The sequence below is a fragment of the Bubalus kerabau genome, chromosome 1 (genome assembly GCF_029407905.1).
Source record: "Bubalus kerabau isolate K-KA32 ecotype Philippines breed swamp buffalo chromosome 1, PCC_UOA_SB_1v2, whole genome shotgun sequence".
Lineage (NCBI taxonomy): Eukaryota > Metazoa > Chordata > Mammalia > Artiodactyla > Bovidae > Bubalus > Bubalus kerabau.
Genome location: NC_073624.1, coordinates 216,498,628 through 216,517,616, shown reverse-complemented (window position 1 = coordinate 216,517,616; position 18,989 = coordinate 216,498,628). Strand labels below are relative to the sequence as shown.

Below are 18,989 nucleotides of genomic sequence, written 5' to 3'. Positions count from 1 at the left end.
GGGTTGGATTGTCATGCTAGTTTCCCGTTAGTGGATCTCTGTGAGGCTCTGTCCCCTGAAGTGACAGAAGTCTCAGTTCTGAGTCCCCACACCTACAGAACTGGCGCTCGGTTCTGTAGCTGAAGGTGGGTGGTCCTCTCTGTCCACCGCCACTGTTCTCTCTGCCTCTGAAAGGTCAGTCCTGCAAGTCCCTGCTACACAGACCCTCATTCCCATCCAAAAGCCATCCTCAGATACCTCCTGCCACTCTCTTGGCCTTCTCGGAGCACGGGCACGCAAGCCCTCCTGCAGTCTCCAAACCACTGTGGAGCCGGAGGAAGCTAGCTGTGCCCCACACCCCACCCCCGGCTCTGCCACAGGGTGCTAAGGTGAGCTTTCAGGAACCATTCTGCTGCCTCACACCCAGTGGGGCTGGGGAGCCGTCCGCATCCTAGGGCCTCTGCCTCCTCCCTAGGGCTCTACCTAAGAAAGGTATCTGTTCTTTCCCTCTGCTCCCCAAAACTATCTGGGTTTCTGTTCTCTGTTCTGAATCAGAGTGGCCCTGTGCCCCCTCTCAGGGACCCACCAAACATTTAAGGTCGCCTCGTGTCCCCACCAGCTCTGCTGTCCTCACCTCCGACCTGACCCTGCCCCAAGATCAGGGAGAGCTCTTTCAGTTTCAGGGATGGGGAAACCTGCCTTTGCACAGGAACACCCCATATGGCAGAGCAGTGTGTGGCCTGCTGTGGGTGAGGGCTCACTCAGGCTAAAATCCGCCCTTGCCCTGCCAAGGAGAAAGACACCTCTTTACAGTTCACCCAAAGGCACTCTGTGTGCTGTCCACAGCCTTCCCCTTCCTCATCGTGTCTTATTCCAAACCTTATATCCAGGCCTCGACTCCTGAAACTCAAAAGCCGATCATTCGACTCCTTTGTTAAATCTGTCATCCACTCCCTGAGGCAGTTTATGTTGGACAGTCTGACTGCCATCTGCCTACAAGGATCACTGGTGTCAGGACACGCAGAAGGGCGCCTTGGTCAGTGCTCGAGGACATCTCTCTCTCACACACACACACACACGTGCGTGCACCCACACATACACTCCCAGCTCCAAAGGCTAGATTCAGATCTCTGGGGTTGAGGCCAGAACCTGCATTTTTAAAGCTCCCAGGTGATTCAGAAGGGTTTGGGGAGAAGGGGTACCATGAGGAGAAACAGAGTGGGTCTCTTGAGCATACCACCGCACAGCTCAGCAACCCTTACAGGCTGTGCAGGACACTGCCAGTCTTGCCTGGGCGGGTGAACTCGAGACGCAGCCAGGCTGGACGGGGGACTGGCATATCTCAAGTGCCCTTAACACTCCCATGCATCTTCCTGTTTTCCCTCTTTGGTTCCAGTTGAGAAAACCCACTCAACACTGTATCTTTGGGGATGTCATTTTCAAAGGCTTTCTCAAAGAGGGGCCAGATGATGCCCAGTCATCCAGCCCACGTCTCCCATCTTACAGAGAGCCTGCAGGCAGCCTCCTTAGGGAGTGGTGGGAGAAGCCCCTTCTCCAGTAGTACTGGGGTATTGGGACTGCACATGACTCCCCAGGAGAAACCTCCCCAAATGGAGACCCCCTAACTTCTGACCTGGGAGCCTGAGCCCAGGGAATGAACAAGTCAAATTTCTTGCGCTTCAGCATCAAAGGGCAATGCTGATGTAGTTTCTAATTTAGGTTTTAAAATGCCACTTAAAGGACAGCATCAGTTCTCTCACTTAAAACTTTTTTTAAAATAATCACATTTCCTCATGAATCAGGTGGACATATTCATCCCTCCTTCACCATCAAGGACATTCTCTCAGATTTCTTCATGACCAATGTGCTGTTTCTTCAGGCAGGGGCCCTTTCTCTGGCCTGACCCCACATCCTTGGTTCCTTCTGCCCATGGTCTCTGACCAGGATCTTGGAGAAGATGACACTGCCCAGAGGTGGAAGGACAGGGAAGAAATGAAAGCCATCTCCCACATCCCCCGGGTCCTGCCTGAGGGGCAGCTGTGGAACATGAGTGACTGGCTGCAGGGAGGGACTTTTCCAAAATTAAGATAACTGGGATCCCTAGGACTTTGATGAGAGAGAAACCTAGTTTTTTTTTGTTTGTTTGTTTTGTTAAAACTTTGGAAGAAAAAAAGGAAAACATAATTATCTTTTATGGAAATTAGGAATAATCTTTTAGAAATAATTTTCTAATTACACAATTTTGAAAAATTGTGTAACCTGGATTTTCTGCCTCCTTCTAGTCAGGGATGGAAAATGTTGTCAGAGGATGTCTCTCCTTTCCCACCTCCTGTCAGCTTAGGAAGTGGCTTCAGGATCTGTGTCCATGAAGACAGGGTCTGTGAGAAGCCCGGACCAGCTGCCAGGGTCCCACCACCATGGAAGAGTCTCCTCTAGAAGAGAACCGGGTCTGCAGCCTGGCCCTTGAGATGGGAGGGTAGTAGGGAGGCATGCCTGTCCATGCAGAGCCAGGACTCAACCCCTGAGAGGAGAGTCAGCCCCTCAGTGCTCACCTGGGACCCCAGCTCTGGAGCAGAATCTGGAGGCAAAGTGAGCTGAAGCTCCCCATCCCAGCCCAGCCTCCCTGCAGGCTGCCTGGGAGGCTAACTCTGGGGCTGCCAAGAGAAGGATATACTGACAATAGGAGTTGGAGACATGCCTCCCTGCAGGCCCCAAACCCAGGGTTTCTTGCTGACTCAGACCAAGTCTTTCTAGCTGGTGCTGCCCTCGCTCTCGGCCATGGGTGGGGTTACAGATCACCTGAGCCATCCCTTATACCTTCCAGGCAAAGGCTCAACCACACCTGAACCCTAAGGTTATGCCTAATGACCCTTCCCAGTTCTTCCTTGGTGGTAAATCCTGTCCCTACTGTTGCCCACACCCGATGCCAGGGATCTCAGACAGAGTTGGAAGCAGGACCAGCCTTCAGCTCACAGATCTGGGTCTGTGAACAAGTAGAGACCCCTTCCCACCCTCTCAAACATGCTGGAGCCAAAATGGGCATCTTGCTCATCAGGACCCCCAGCTGTGTCGCGTCTTCTGGTCAGGCCCTCATCTGAGCCTTAAAGGGCTTTGGGTAAGAAAAGTAATGGAATCTGGCAATCAAGAATGTTCTAGAGCAACCAGCCAGACCGAAAGGAGGAACATAATGCAAGCCCATGACATGCTGATGTCCTGATGTTCCAACCTGTCGACATCAATGTCATGTCAAACCCCTGGCAGGGGCTGGGAGAAGAGTGAAATTCTAAATCGTTACTGTTTGCCCACAGGGTTTATTCCAGGATGACTTTCACTGTCTCCTTTACCCTTGTCTGTATTTTCTCAGTAATGCCCAAATACTCCTTTTACAACCAGAATAAAAATTAAGGGGAATGAGTTTTATTTCAAAAAGCTCAGTAGGAGCCAATGTATGTCACTGACTCAGGCAAGATCTAAGGATAACGGGTTGCCTCTGGCAGGGGACACATTCAGGATGGCTTCAGCTGGGTTTACCATGAGGCTATGAGGCTTAAGCTTCAGGCCCCCCCAGCTCATGCTGACCTATTGCGTGTTTATAAAGTTTGCAAAAGCAACAGCTAAGACTATTGTTTTCCCCTCAAAATTCCCCAGTTACACTTTTCCTTGGGTTGTGTGGTGCTGAAGAAACCATGGAAATTTGGGTGATCAAGCCAAGAAGAGGCTGAATTAGAAATACATTTCCTCCAAATGTTAGTGCCTGTAACTAAGGGGTTGCCAGTTACTTTGGAAGCAAGGTACTGTCAGCCCTCTCCACTGGGGATCTCAGGAACACTCCCACCACCTCAGCTCACTGGAGTCTAGACCCAAAGGTACAGGGTCAGAAGGGGGACCCTGCATGGAATTGTCACCCAACACCAGGTACCAAGGAATGTGATGATGGAAGGGTATGGCCCCAGAAGCCAGTCTGGATTGTTTTCCTATATTTTTAGATCTTGGTCAGCTTTTTAAAATTTATTTTTATTCAGTTTCTCATTCTAAATAAATATTTACTTTAAAATCTAATTTTGTGCTGTTCTCAGAGAGGGCCCCCAAGATGTAAGAGCTGCAGGCTCCACAAAACCTGGATCTGCCCCTAAGGATGGACCACAGAGGATAGCATCGGGTAGTAGGAAGCCCTGTGGAAACACCAGTGACAATGAGAGAGAGAAGGTCCTGCCACAATAGACTGCCCAGGACATGCATAAACTTATACCCAAAACCACACAAAGCACTGGCTTCAAGGGGGGCTGGCTGAGACCCTGGGCTCTGACCTTGGCCCAGACTCAGAGAGTGTAACTCTCATCCTCGGAAGACTCTGAATCTGAGGCACCCAGTCAAATCCATCAGAAAACAGCTGGAGGCTGCCTGGTCTCACCCACCCGGGAGAAAGCCCAGAGGGAAAGAGTTAACTAGGGCTGGGGGTTAGGCAGGGGGCTAACCCCAGGGGGGTTAGTCTGGTCTGGACTTCAACCCTGGCAGCTGCCCCTTCCTCCGGGCCTCAGGAGCCCTGTGTAAAGGGTCACCAGCCCCAGCCCCAGATGACCCTTTGAACCATCCTCTGAGCCCAGCGCTGCACAGCTGCACACCTCTTGCCTGATGGGGCTCTTGTGACCATGCCCTCCACCACTACCGCTCCACTGGCATGGATGAGACGTACCAAGCTGTTCCTTCCCCTCTCCTCTTAGAGGTGTCAGATCTGCACTGATACCTAAGGCTCTTCTAGCGACTCCAGCTCCCATGCCTTTTCTCCATCACAGGCGTTTCTACCAGTAAATCTCTTGTACGTGCTTCTCAGAGGATCCGAACTGACCCAGGACCAAAATAGATTTTTCTTCTAGCCATCATCAGAATAATTAAAGGTGATTACAAAACAGTAATTTTTGCATCGTGCAATTCAATGCTGTTTAATATCACACCCCTGTGCTAATTCTGCATCCCACTTGACGAGCGCATCCTAAACCTTAGGACATGCAATTAAAAAATAGCCAGCCCTTCCTAACTGAGTTCCTTTGCCCTGGCCTCACCAAGTCCCAGACTCTTCCATGAAGTAGTTCTCCAACATGCCACAGATGGGGTGGGTTGGGGGTACCTCTTCATTAACTAAACATACACCTGCCCAGCCTTACTGCCTGTCACAACTTCTGGGCCCCAGTGTTCCTCCAAGTGCAACCTCATAGGCCGAGTACCCCATGCCTTGATATCGGAACAGGGACCACAGGACCCCACCAGGCCAGGTGTCCCTGAGTCTGGTTACTGATTTCAAACAACAATCCTGTCCCTTTCAGTATATGCTGGCTCCAGCTTGGCTTGAGCCTGCTTCCCATCGTTGACCAGAGCAGTGGTCTTTCCTTAGCATGCAGTGACCCAACTGGTGACTCCACCCAACACCTGGCCAGGCCAGGCAGCAGCAGGAGTTCAGTTTCACCTCCAGACAAACCCCTGACCTTCCCAGAGGAGTCTAGGTCATGGGGCCCCAGGGGTGGCAACATGTCCCAGTAACCTGCAAGTCTTATGTCACTGGAACCTGCTTGGCTGGAGGCTACACAGGGACCCAGAAAGGCAGGTGAGGTTACATGTCACTGAGACCAAAGAGAAGGATGTTGAGGCACTAACCAGTGCTGCTGCTGCTGCTAAGTCACTTCAGTCGTGTCCAACTCTGTGTGACCCCAGAGATGGCAGCCTACCAGGCTCCCCCATCCCTGGGATTCTCCAGGCAAGAACACTGGAGTGGGTTGCTATTTCCTTCTCCAATGCATGAAAGTCAAAAGTGAAAGTGAAGTTGCTCAGTCATGTCTGACTCCTAGCAACCCCATGGACTGCAGCTTACCAGGCTCCTCCATCCATGGGATTTTCCAGGCAAGAGTACTGGAGTGGGGTGCCAGTGCCTTCTCCACTAACCAGTGAGACTGTCCAAAAAACATCCAGAGACATCCTACCACCAGAGTCAGAGACAGTGCCCCCAGCCTGCACGTCAGGTCCCAGGCAGCCCAGGAATTGCTTCCCTGACTCTCCATCCCACCCTCTGATCCCGAGAGACCTGCAGGCCCGTGGGACCAGAGGACAGAGGTGGAGATGCCCTTTTCTGGGATCCGATCCCTTCAGTGAGCTCCCTCCTTCCAGAATCATCTCTCCCTTATTCCCCATCCCTTCTCCAGTTTTCCCGCCCCACAAACCAGACTGCAAGCCCTCGAAAGGCCCAGCCTGACCATTCTCAAGCCCCCTGCTGCCTGTTTCCATTTGGAAAAATCACTTCATTTCAGAGCTTGGGCTTGGCCTACTTGTTATTTAGTTCCTAAAACGGACATTCTAAAAAGCAACCACAATTACCAACCACAACAGTTGCCAAAGTCATCTCAAAAACAAAACCAAAACAATAAAACCAAACGTTGCCGGGGTGATAGTTAGAATTAAAGGTCTGTGAGCAACAGCTTCACCAGCATTCATGGAGGATGCGGAGGCCACTCCACAGCAGCTGAATACACGCAGTATTCACAGGGAAACCCACACCGGCAGCAATGAACTCCAACTTCAGACGGCAGCATTTCAGCCTTGATCTTCACCCCAGCCTCTTGGTGATGCTGAGTGCTTTAATAATAATTCCCCTAGCAAGAGGAAGAAAAAAAATAGCTTCACCAGGTACGGAGGGCTGGAGAGAAACAGTTTATGAAATCCTGGGGCTGCAAGGCTTGCAGTCTCTCAAGTTTCCATTAAACGGCTAGCAAATGGCCCCAGCGTGACAGGAAAGGCACCATTGCCTCTTGGTCTCTTGGCAGACAGGCCAGCGGGGAGGGAGCCTGTGTCACTCAGTGACCACATAATGGGGAAGAGGTCCTGCCGGGGTCCCACCCTGTGACCTCTGCCTGTCAAAGCCTACTTCCGAGCCCCTTCATAATCTTTCCCGACTTAAATGTATGGGTACACAAAGCTCCCTAATGGAAGGTCGCTCTGGCTTGTGTAAAAAGCTGTGTAAACTTCATCTCTGCATTTACTCAGCACCAGTCTTGTTTCATTTCCTGCTGGGGAATATTCAGGGAATGTGACCGCCCTCCCAGAGCTCTGAACATCTTTCCAAAAAGAAACAGCGCCCACTTTTGGACCAAAGGACCCCCCCTCCCCACCCAAAAGGGCAAAAGACTTCCTCCAACTTTACCAAAAGGAAAGGCAGTTTGACCATACTCTCTCTGCTAAGTGTCTCAGTAGAAAAAGCAGCTTAAGACTGAGTGGAGACTTTCCTGGTGGCTCAGTGGTAAAGAATCCGCCTGTCAAGGCAAGAGACACGGGTTTGATCCCTGAGATGGGCAGATCCCACATGCCACAGAACAACAAAGCCCTCCACCACAACTACTACTGAGCCTGTGCTCTAGAGCCTGGGAGCCGCAGCTACTGAGACCGAGGGCTACAAATACTGACGCCCAGGCGACCTAGAGCTCGTGCCCCACAATAAAAGAAGCCACCTCAGTGAGAACCCTATACACCACAGCTAGAGGGCAGTTCCAGCTCTCTGCAACTACAGAAAAACCTGTGCAGCAATGAAGACCCAGCACAGCCAAAAATAAATATATAAATAAAATTATTAAAACAAAATGAGTACAGACTCTAAGTCCATTAAAAAAAAAAAAAAGACTGAGTGGATGAGCACAAGCTGCCAAGTCTGAGGCTCCTTGGCACCCAGACCTGGCCGTGTGACCTGGAAGGCGACACGGCTTCTCGAGGTTGCAGCCTGCTCCTTGGGGAAGTGGAGGTGCTAGCATGTCTGTCGCACAGGTTGCTGTGAGAAGCAAGTGCTTGGCCTGCGGAAAGAGGAGGTCTGTGAATCATGGCTGCTAGGACTCTTCTAAATCGGAGGTGGCCCACAGTCCTGGTTCACTGAGTGGACACAGAAGCCCACTGTCCAGGTTCAAGTCCCAGCTCCTCCAATCACAGGCTGCAAGCCCGTGCATGTGTTACTTCTGCAAAATGCAATAGGATGATGAAAAGCCACAGCTCTGAGGACAAATGAGCATTTCTAGAGATTTCTCTGCTCCTACCACAAGCAATGGAGCCATGGGGACTCTCTATCCACACCAGACCCTCTTGCAGACACCCCCTGCTCTGTGCTCACTTCCTGGAGGAACACAGCACTATTTCAGAGCCAGAAATCACCTACCATAAACCCTTATTTTATAGTCCAAAACCAGGAACCTGTCCCTGCTTCTGCTGAGGCCCTCCCGACTGAGCCACCCAGCCTTCCCGCCACTGCCTAGTGTCTTACCTGACCTCGGGGGCAGAGCAGAGAGGAAGCAGGGTCAGCAGGGTTAGGGATGATTCCCCAAACACATGAGGGAAATTCCAGGCCAAACCACAAACTGAGGCTACAAACCAAAAACATTTTGATGTTTTCCTTCATTGTATATATTTCAGATAGGCACAGTTTTTAATGAAAAATAATTTATTAATATTCAACTAAAAATAATTTTGTTATACTTTAAAAAGCAAACAAAGAACGCAGGGAGTTATTGACAGCAGGGGCTTCACCTGGATAAACCCCTCTCCGTGAATCCACACGCTGACTCTCCCCTTGGCTGACAGCGGCCCTGAGAAGGCTTGTTCAGGTTTCACATAAGGTCCCTAGGGTCCTGCTGGCCGAATAGAATGCTGTCTCAAATGGCTCAGGCCTTCAGAGAAAGGGACTCTGCCCCTCTCCTGAGTAGCCCACATCCACGGCTGCTGCACACTGTTATGTGGAGGCTTCCCTGTGCTAACATAGACAAAGCCTTGCCCCTCTCAGAGCCAGCTTTCCCATCTGGAAAATGAGAAGTTGGGCTAAGCAGAAGCCAGGCACAGCGGCTTAAGGTCCTATGCCCTGGGAGCACACTGGGCAGTGCCCCAGGACCGTAAAGGGCAGATGGGGTCATGCTGAGTCCTGCCAGGTCCCACCCCACCCCACCCCACACAAAACCTCCCTCTGTGCCCAGGGAAGCACCCTACAGGCCCATCTGTGGAACTATAGGTGGGCCTCTGGAGCACTCCTGCATCTCACACAGCAAGCAGTCAGACTCTCTATAGGGTCAGGACTTCAGTCAGTCAGTCAGTTCAGTCCCTCAGTTGTGTCTGACTCCTTGCAACCCCATGAATCACAGCACGCCAGGCCTCCCTGTCCATCACCAACCCCCAGAGTTCACTCAAACTCATGTCCATCGAGTCAGTGATGCCATCTAGCCATCTCATCCTCTGTCGTCCCCTTTTCATCCTGCCCCCAGTCCCTCCCAGCATCAGGGTCTTTTTCAATGAGTCAACTCTTTGCATGAGATGGCCAAAGTATTGGAGTTTCAGCTTCAGCATCAGTCCTTCCAGTGAACACCCAGGACTGATCTCCTTTAGGATGAACTGGTTGGATCTCCTTGCAGCGCTCCTGCATCTCACACAGCAAGCAGTCAGACTCTCTGTAGTGTCAGGACTCAGGCTCACAAATTTTCATGTTAGGCAAAGAGCTTGCAGAGGTGTTTCTTCTGGGCTGAGCTGGGCTTTAAGGGAATGAGCGCTGGCCAAGGGCAGCCTTGCACACCTTACTAGTCCTTGTTAATTAAGCCTGGGGGCAGGTATGAGGTGCAGTTGGGGGGAGGGGAATAATTAACTCATCTTCCCACCAGTTCCTGCAGCCAGTGCTCACCAAGCTCTCCCATGTCCTGTACCCCTTGACGGGGGAAGAAGGTATGGGGGAGAGAGACAGAGTTGTGCCCTTGGCTCATCCTATAGGGGTCTTGGAGCTGGGATTCAAGTGAGAAGTGAGGTGCCCGGGTGCGAAAGGGAAGGAGGATCGTTCCTGACCGGTGAGGAAGTGCGTCCGTCAGAATCTTGGGGGCAAGTGGCTGCTTCCTTTCCATGCCAGACCATGACAGCCCAGGGCAGTCAGTGCTTCTGAAGAACCCAGGGGCCATGGTGGCTGGCACTGGTTCCCATTCTAATCTGGGAGGCTTGGAAAACTTCCAAAGGAGGTGAACAGTGTTGACTTCTGGAAAGGGGACACCCTCTTGGTCCTGTTGACCCCTCACCTCTGTCCTGGCCACCAAGCGTTTGCCAGGGCTGCTACAAGCAGGTGGGCCAGGTCTGCCTCTGGTCCTCTGAGCACTGCAGGCCAGGTGCGCTGAGAAGGTGAGCTCACATGTGCTCTCCACTGGGGAGGAGCGGGGCCCCAGGAAGCAGCTTCAGCTCATCTGGGAGCCGTCTGCCCTTGCGCTCAGCCTCTTGGCCCTCCCAGAACTACTCAGTCCTGGGGCTGGGAGCCAACTGGGCTGTGCCTGGAGGGAGAATGTCCATGAATGAGAAGGACGAAACCAGGTGTCCATGCGTGGCTGAGGCTGGTCTCCGAATCGGTTTGCTGTCCATATTGTCTCCGTTTTGCGTGTCTCTGTTCATAGGTCTGTAATCTGCTCTTCATCCATCTGTCTTTCCGTGACCCTGTGTTTTTCCTCCCTCCCTCCCTCTCTGTGTGTCCCTCCTTCCGTGAGTGATTGAGGCCGGGCCGGGGGCAGGCGCAGCCCTGTCCTCTCTCGCTCTCATTGGTTCGCAGCCGCTCCCCGGGGACAGTCGCCACCAGTCCCGCCCCCCGCCCGGGACCGGAGCTTGCGGGGCCGCCTCGGAGCTCAGTCTCCTGCTCTCGACTGGAGCGCAGCAGCTGGAGCCAGCGGGGACAGGCTCGCCGCACACCAGGTGTCTCAGCGGGGACTCAAGGCTGCAGAACTGCTCTGAGACTCGGCAGCGGGAGGACGCGGAGGACTCCCAGACTGAGCCTTCGGTGCACTGGTGTCCTGAGGTGCAGAGCAGGAACCCCGAGCTGCGGCCACACGCACCACTCACCTCTCTCCGCCACCGCCGCAGCCCAGGGGTGTCCTGGAGCCCGGAGCTCACCGGAGCTGGGGTTTGAACTGAAAGGACGGCCGTAAACCCAGGTGACTGATTCAGAACCGTGGGTGGCGACGGTGACAGATCTGAAAAGTCCGGGGATCGCGGGTGCCGAGCTGTCCAGCTCGGAGCGCTGGGGTCCACCACCCCGCAGAGAGGGCAGCTGAGTGCGGTGGCGAGGAAGCAGTCCGGGGCTTCGCAGTCCCGGCGGTCCCGCAGGCACCTGGCTTGCGGTCGGTCGCGCGTACAGGAGCGGGCAGGGCGCACCATGGAAGCGAAGTGAGGCGGCCGGGGGTCGGCAGCCCCGCGGGCCATGTACGGCGACGTGTTCAACACCACGGGCGGCCCAGAGGCGGCGGTAGGCGGCGCGCTGGCGCTGGCAGCCACGGTCAAGGCGGAGGGCGCTTTGCCGCTGGAGCTGGCCACCGCGCGCGGGATGCGGGACGGTGCGGCCGCCAAGCCCGACCTGCCCACCTACCTGCTGCTCTTCTTCCTGCTGCTGCTCTCCGTGGCGCTCGTCATCCTCTTTATCGGCTGCCAGCTGCGCCACTCGGCCTTCGCCGCTCTACCCCACGACCGTTCTCTGCGGGACGCGCGCGCGCCCTGGAAGATGCGGCCGGTGTAGCCACACCGGGTCCCGGTCTCGCCACCAGCAGTAGGTATGAGCTGGGCAGGGTGCACCTGATGCCCCTGGGAACACTGCACTTTGACCCCCCCACACCCTTCCTGCCCTCGAGCAGCACCGTGTGCATCAAAGGAGTCGGAGGCGTTTGGAGGCTGCAGAGGGTCCCCATCCTCCTGGTCGCGGGGAACTGTGCTGCTCCCCTGGTGGAGGCTTTCTTCCGTGGGCAGCGGGACCAGCCGGGGTGCCTTCCTGAAGACAGCGCATCCGCCCGGACCAGGGAGCCTTCCTCGCCGCCAGCTGACTTCCCTACTTTGCCGAAAGAGTAGGCTAGAGGAGCGTGCAGCTAGCTAAGCGCACAGCTAGGTTCGAGCTGCCTGTCTGGACTCCTTGCCCTGTGGCCGTCTTCTTGCGGCTACTACCGCCTCTCCCACTCTTTGGCACTGGAGAGTCCCACTAGGATCCGAATGTGAACTCAGCTGGACTTAGAAATGATGGCCCTCAGAGGCTGCGTCCCTGGGGTGGGAAGTGAGGGGACGCAGAGTTTAAATGGGTGCCGCCCAGGTCCGAGGACCCAGTTTTCTTTGCCCGCACAGGGGAAGGGGAAGCTGGTCTAGAGGCACCGGGTTCCACCTGCAGCACTCTGTGGTTAGGGTGTCCTGGGTCAACAGGGGCCACATTTCTACAATAAAACCTCACCAAATTAGACCCAGTGCTGAGGATGCTCTGGTCATTGGTTGCGCCACTTGGGAAAGGGGCATAAAAGGGGATCCTGAGCAGGCTGACCTAAGCACAGCCTGCCTCCCACCTCCAAGTGGCCCAAGTCAGTTTTAACAGACATTTGCTCCTCTCCAGCTTCACCTTTCCCTAGGGTCAATCAGTTGCTTGCTCTGGCAAGTGTTTTCAGAGCCAACCTCAGAGAAGAATTGCTGCCTCATCTGCTGGAAAAAAAAAAAAACTCCCTGTAATAGGGCTCCATGGAGACCTTCCCTGTGGGGCAGTTCTTCCCACCAGGCATCCACTCTGTGGCTCTCAGAGGTTCTCTGGGCCTAAGCCCTTCCAGGAGTCATTTCTGGACCAGAACCACCTTGTGAAGCAGGGGCCTGAGGGTCAGGTGATGGGGGCAGCTGTTCAGTACTTCTTCCCAAAGTAGACAGGAGGCCCGCTCTGGAGAACATAGCAGGAAAGCAATGGATGAATAAGCCTAGCTTGGAGGAGCTGATTTCAAAGAACCTGGGAGGGAATAGAAAGAATTGTAATAACCTTGACCATTATTAAAGTTAACCTAATTCTAGGGAGTCTCTTTGTGGCAGCTTAAAATAGTTTCAGAAGTCACCTAGCTCATTAGGGCACTAGAGCTTAGAGAACCTTTGACTAAAAGGAGATTTGGTAGATTATTTAATCAAGTAGTTCCAAGCCATGTAGGGGTCACTCAGATTTTGAGACTCTGAAGACTGATAAGGATGCTTATCTGGCAAATGCATACAGGCACACAATTCTACAAACTTTTTGTGAGGGTTGTTGGACACTGAAACTTATGTAAGGATCTAAGCTGAGGCTTAGAAAAGACTTACTAGAGCTCCAGGTTTAGGCCAGAGCTCCCTACCACCACTTCTCCTCCTTCATCATTCCCAAGGAAGGATCCTTGGAAGTGCCCAAGATTCTTCCTGCTCCTATCCCATTGAAGCAGCAGAGATGAGCATCTGACAGTTCATCTTGGGCTTGACTTCCATATCTTAGAGAGCTAACACCAACCAAGCCCTAATGGAGCTAATTCTACAATAACCTCATACAACAGTTTGGTTTTTGGAAACGCAGCCAAACCTTTCTAACCTACAGTAATGGTAACTCAGCTAATCTGTGTGACCCTTGGCTACGGAGAAGACTAAATGGAATAAATGTTAAGGAGGGTATGAGAACCCTGACTGGCATAATGGAATCACACACTGCTGATATGGGGGACCCTTCAGCTTTAATCTAGGGGCTGAGGGGGTAGGAGACTAATACAGGTGCAGCATAGTATGTTCCTCTTCTACAGCTCCCCATGGATAGACCTCAAGGCAGTTTGCAGAGTGATCAGCTCTGGAGTCTGTCTGGCTTTAAATCCCAGTTCTACTGCTCACTGGCTGTGTGACACTGCAAAGTACTTAATCTGTCCTGGTCTGTTTCCTCAACTGTGAAATGGGATTATATCACCTAGCTCTACAGGGGTCAATGTCAAGTGACATAACCAGTGTTAACACTGGCACTCAAGTGTTAGCTGTGCCGTAAATGAGCCTCAGGCTTGAGGCAGCGCTGCCTAAGGGAGAAGCTGACCCACAAAAAATGCCAGGGTTGGGGGCACTATCAGCTGGCTTAGAGGCTACCTGAAGTTCTTGGACCAGAATCAGTTGAAGCCAGAGTGATCCAGGAGGCTGTTGGGATGTCTTAATAAAATACTGTCCCAAGGCATCAAGAAGTTAAAGCTGAAAAATGCTAAGATGGAGACAATTTGGAAGCCATCTTTCTGATGTATCTATAGGGTTGAATAGATACTTCCAGAAGAAATGCCTAAATAATTGGACCTAGGTAGAGCTGCAATCTAGAAATCAAGCAGGATCGGTAAGAGGAATTGGACTTGAGTTCTGCTTTTTGCCAGCACTGGGACCCTAAATAATTTCATACCTATCTCTAGGCTAGTGTTTGACTAGTTGGGCAGTAATGGGTCCTTTGTCACGGGGAACCTAACCCTAGATTCTTCCCTGGAAAGGATCTGGCTGAGTTCATGTCTGTCTTCTGCTGATATGCAAGCTAAGTGAACTATTATGTGGTAATTGAACATGTAGATGGTATCAGGAAGGCCGGTCTATATACACACATCCTCCTGCCCTTTGTTTTTTCTCCAAGCCCATGATGCCTTAGCTACATTTGAAGAACTGGGTCTGGCAGGGTGAAAAGAGGAATGAGATTCAAGACACAGGTGTTTGGGCAGCTTTGCCACAACCAGTAACTGGGAGCAGGCAAGAGGGTTGAGAACACATCTCTGATGGGGGTAAGAGGGTGGGTAGGATGGAAATTAGGGGAAGTGGTTGCAGATGTCAGGAGCTAGGGTGAAGCAGCATAAGTCTAAGAATCCTGGAGCCAGGTAACCTGACCTTGGCCATCTGCTCTATGCCATGATCATACTTCTGGATTTCTGAAAACCTGCTTCTTTATCTGTAAAATGGAGATGATAGTTGTACCTGGCCTATGGGATTTTCAACATTGTGGGAGATACTATAGGTAAAGTGTCCAGCTCATGTTTAATACGTTGTAAGTGGTCTTACGGAGAAGGCAATGGCACCCCACTCCAGTACTCTTGCCTGGGAAATCTCATGGATGGAGAAGCCTGGTGGGCTGCATGCAGTCCATGGGGTCGCGAAGAGTCAGACACGACTAAGCAACTTCACTTTCACTTTCATGCACTGGAGAAGGAAATGGCAACCCACTCCAGTGTTCTTGCCTGGAGAACCCCAGAGTCGGCGGAGCCTGGTGGGCTGCTGTCTATGGGGTCGCAGAGTCGGACACAACTGGAGCGACTTAGCAGCAGCAAGTGGTCTTAATGTGAGCTATCATTATTATTAATCAGGATGATCATTTCAGAAGTGTTTGCGACAGCAAAAATAGAAACTGCTTTCCTTCATGACTAACTCTTTACCTTTCCAGGTAAGTTACACCTTCCTCCAGTTTTCTCCATCTCAGTAAACTGTGCCACCATCTGGTTGCCTAAAGTAAAATGCACACTGGTGGTCATTCCTGACCCCAAACTCTTCTTCCCATATGCAATCCATCACCTCCTCAACACCACTACTACATCTACTCCCCAGCCGCCTCCACCAGTATCACCTGAATTCAAAGTCCAGCCTTCACTTGCCTCTCTGCAATCAATGCACACATCTGATCCCAGTACCTGCCTCCAGCCCCAGCTTCCACCCCAATAGTTTCTCCCTGTTCTCAGTATTTTTTAAAAAAACTCTAACGTTGGCTTCCAAGATGCAGCCTCCTCTGGCCCCCATCAACCTCTCCAGCCTCAATTCTTCACACTTGGCTTGTACTCCATGCTTGAGACATAGTGGCCTTTCGATCCTTAGGGCCTGTCTGCCTAAGGTGTTTGACTCCCTTCCCTCATCCAACTAATAACACCTTCCTATTCTTCAGGTCTCAATACCTCTTCCTCAAAATGGATATGCCTGAGTTCTCAGAGAAGATCAGCTATCAGTTATATTCATTCACAGCCCCTGATCAGCTCCCTTATCAGAGCTATTAAATAACTTTAATTCATGGACTAAATTCTCTCCCCCTACGAACATATAAGCTGCATGTCAAGGACAACATCTGCCTGCTCATGGCTGCTTTCCCAATGCCCAGCACAGTGTTAAGCACAAAACAGACACTGAGTATTTGTTGAACAGAATATAATGGAAAGACAGAGCTAGAGATTAAGGTAAATTTGCCTGTAGGTTCTTCATCCGAACACTTCACCTTTGATTTTCTGCTGTAAACTAAACTTGTATTAGATGAAATATTGAGTTGAACTCTCCTTATTGATTGGTCCTCCAAGTGGCCCATTTCCTGGAGGTGGTAATCCACAAAGTTGTTAGCAACTGACATTTCTTGTCTCCATCTGTGTAACACCTCAGTTATTACTGCAGCTCCTGCAGAGACTAAAGAACATGCAATTTAAGTTTGTACCTTTAGCTATTTCTGCTTGAATTACTCCTTCTCCTGCAGGCAATCTGAGATCTTTACCGTATCATTCATATGATTTCTGAATTGCCTTGACTAAGAATGAACTAAATCACAACAAACTCACTACCCCCAACTCCCTCACCTCTTCTTGGACTTTGATCAAAGATTTCCTTCTTAATGAGATCTTTGGTTTCTGGATCAAAACCATCAGCCACCTTCCTCCTCCCACCCCTGACATTTCTTATCTTCCTTTCCTACTCTTTCTCCTTAGAACTTACCACTATCCTATATTTATCTCATTATGTGTCTGTATCAACCACAGTGAAGATGCTTGAGAGAATGTATTTTTACTTAGTTTGTCCTCAGCCTGACATCTAATAGACCCTCAAATACTAGTGGAGCAAATGAACAATCTTGATACTTCTCAGGACCAGAGAAAATCCAGGTATTCAGAAAAACAAGAGCAGAGTCTAAAGTTCCTGATTCTCCATTTCTGCCCCTCCTGTACCCTCTAAAGCTGATCAAACAACCCTATCTAGAGACTGAAACCACTGAACTATATTATAGTCTCGCTTTCTGCGAGGACAGGAACGACCCCTTGTGACAGCTCTGCCGCTTAGCAGAGCCTGGCTTGCAGTGAGCACAAAATAAAGGTTTGGTGAGACTAAGTGAAGGAGCAAGTAAGGATTAACCAGGTTACAGCCTGCACTGTTACAACAAAGAATACTCCCCATATCCATCCCATGTCTTTTTCACATAACCTTCCAAGAGTAGCACAGTTCTGTCACCCTCAGCCCTTGGCTCTCATGTCCACTTTGATATGGCTCCTCTAGTTCCTACCATCCTATCTATATTCTAGCCATTCTATTCTTCCCTTCTAGGGAAGGGGGGAAAGGGCCAGAGTGTTCCTCTGTGGACCATTATGCCAATATGACACGTAGGATTTCTGCTCGTATCCTAATGGTCAGAACTTAGCTTCATGACCAGCTACAGCTGAAAGGGAGCTGGGGAACATGGTAAGCAGCTGGACAGAGGTGTTCAATGATTAAGGAGAGAGAAAATGGGTATGGTAAACTCTTAGCAGTTTATTAAACAGACAGTGAAAGGAAAGCACCTTTCTGTTCATGGGAAGATCCCCTTTGCAGGTTTGCATTTATACTGGTTTATAACGAGTTTGTGTTTGCATTCATTACCTTTACCTTGACTGCCATCATTAATTTGGCCTAAACAAATTCTGTAAAATTCACAGAATGTTATGTAAAGAGAAGACAATCAAGGACCATTTACTATTAATCTTAACTAATGTTTGCATAGTGCTTCAAACCCTCCTCTGCTTCCCCCCCCACTCCCCAGAATCACACATGCACTCTCCTCGGCAAAATTAATCTTTTATTATCTGAAGTACAAACACACATCACTATGTTCTGTCTCTCAAAGGCACTGCTTAGGGTGCCCCACCTGAAAGCAATTACAGGCCTGATCTTCAGGTGCAACAGTTAGGGGTGATATTACAGACTCTAAACCAGGACACTAAAGTCAAACTACAGGGTTCTTAACACTGCCACCCTATAAAATTATGAACCAAAAAGTATACTTTTCTTGTTGTTGTTTTCTCTTGTCAAATACATCAAGGAAACTGTGCCCTTTCGATTCTCTGGGAAAATATTAAATGTCAACATGTTAAAGCCCCAAGTTGACTGTTAATTTTGTAGGTTCTCTAAGCAACAATCCAGGAACCTGATAACTTTGGGGCAAAGGTCCAAAAGCTCAAAGAACACATATGAGTGTTCTTAGTTGAGCTTCCCCTTTTCTTCTCCTATGAGGTATGTAATAAAGAGATCTAATAAAGTTCTGAGCTCCAGTCCATTCAATTAAGTGCTGTCTTATTATATAATTTAAAGCTAAATTCTAGTATTAAAAAATGACATCTGGTTTCAGTACTATCATTCATTCAGCAAATATTCGGGTGCTTATATCAAAAACTGTCCTGGCAGTGGGAACACATGTCTGGCCATAGCTTACATTCCCATGAGATGACAGTCTATAAACAGGGTAAGAAAATAAAACATGTAGGATGTTAGATGGTGATAAATACGATGGAGAATGAAAAGATTTTTTTCTTTCTCCTTATCTTACAAAGTTTTATTTTCCTTCTTGAAAGCATTCCAGATTAATCCCAATTGGCTTTTTTCTGTCACTTCAGCAGTCTCATTAAAATATCTGGAGAGTTAAGCTTGCTGTAATACGTTTTAGAAAGCTCTGCCATTCAACAAAATAAGAGATAGCTCAGAGGGCAATGCTCTCATGGGGATACAGAATTCATTCATTTTGATATTTGGCAAAACTAATACAATTATGTAAAGTTTAAAAATAAAATAAAATTAAAAAAAAAGATTTTCTAATCAAAAAAAAAAAGAAAAGAAAAACTTTGGAGCCAAATCAGTTTCCCTGAGAACTCTTTCCAAAAAGGAGCTAGGGTGTCACCCACAATCAACTAAACTTCTGTCAAAGAAAAGGAAAGGATTGATGTAGAATGACTACCTGAATAGGCTGCAAGGATACACGAATAGATGTTTAGTGGTTCACTACTGGTCTAGGATTTTTAGTTCATACTTTTCTGTACTGTTGAAGCCCTCAGCATTTATCTCAGATAAATGTATTATTTAAATGAAATAGCAGGTTATAGGGAAAGGGTAAGAGATTAAGAAAAAGTTTAAGAAGGCTTTCAAAATCCATCCCAAAATAAAAAAAAAAAAACTGCCTC

At 50.0% G+C, this 18,989-nt stretch overlaps 1 protein-coding gene across 1 annotated transcript; it reads left to right on the top strand.

Moving 5' to 3' along the window:
• Positions 1–10,736: 10,736 nt before the first annotated feature.
• Positions 10,737–11,711, top strand: SMIM32 (small integral membrane protein 32). Its single transcript, XM_055566779.1, has one exon. It carries the CDS (start codon positions 11,210–11,212, stop codon positions 11,519–11,521), a length of 312 nt encoding a protein of 103 aa, XP_055422754.1. The 5' UTR covers positions 10,737–11,209; the 3' UTR covers positions 11,522–11,711.
• Positions 11,712–18,989: the final 7,278 nt, after the last annotated feature.

Bases quoted from the DNA above. Each gene is read 5' to 3' on its own strand.
- SMIM32 (XM_055566779.1), top strand. From the start codon at position 11,210: ATGTACGGCGACGTGTTCAACACCACGGGCGGCCCAGAGGCGGCGGTA.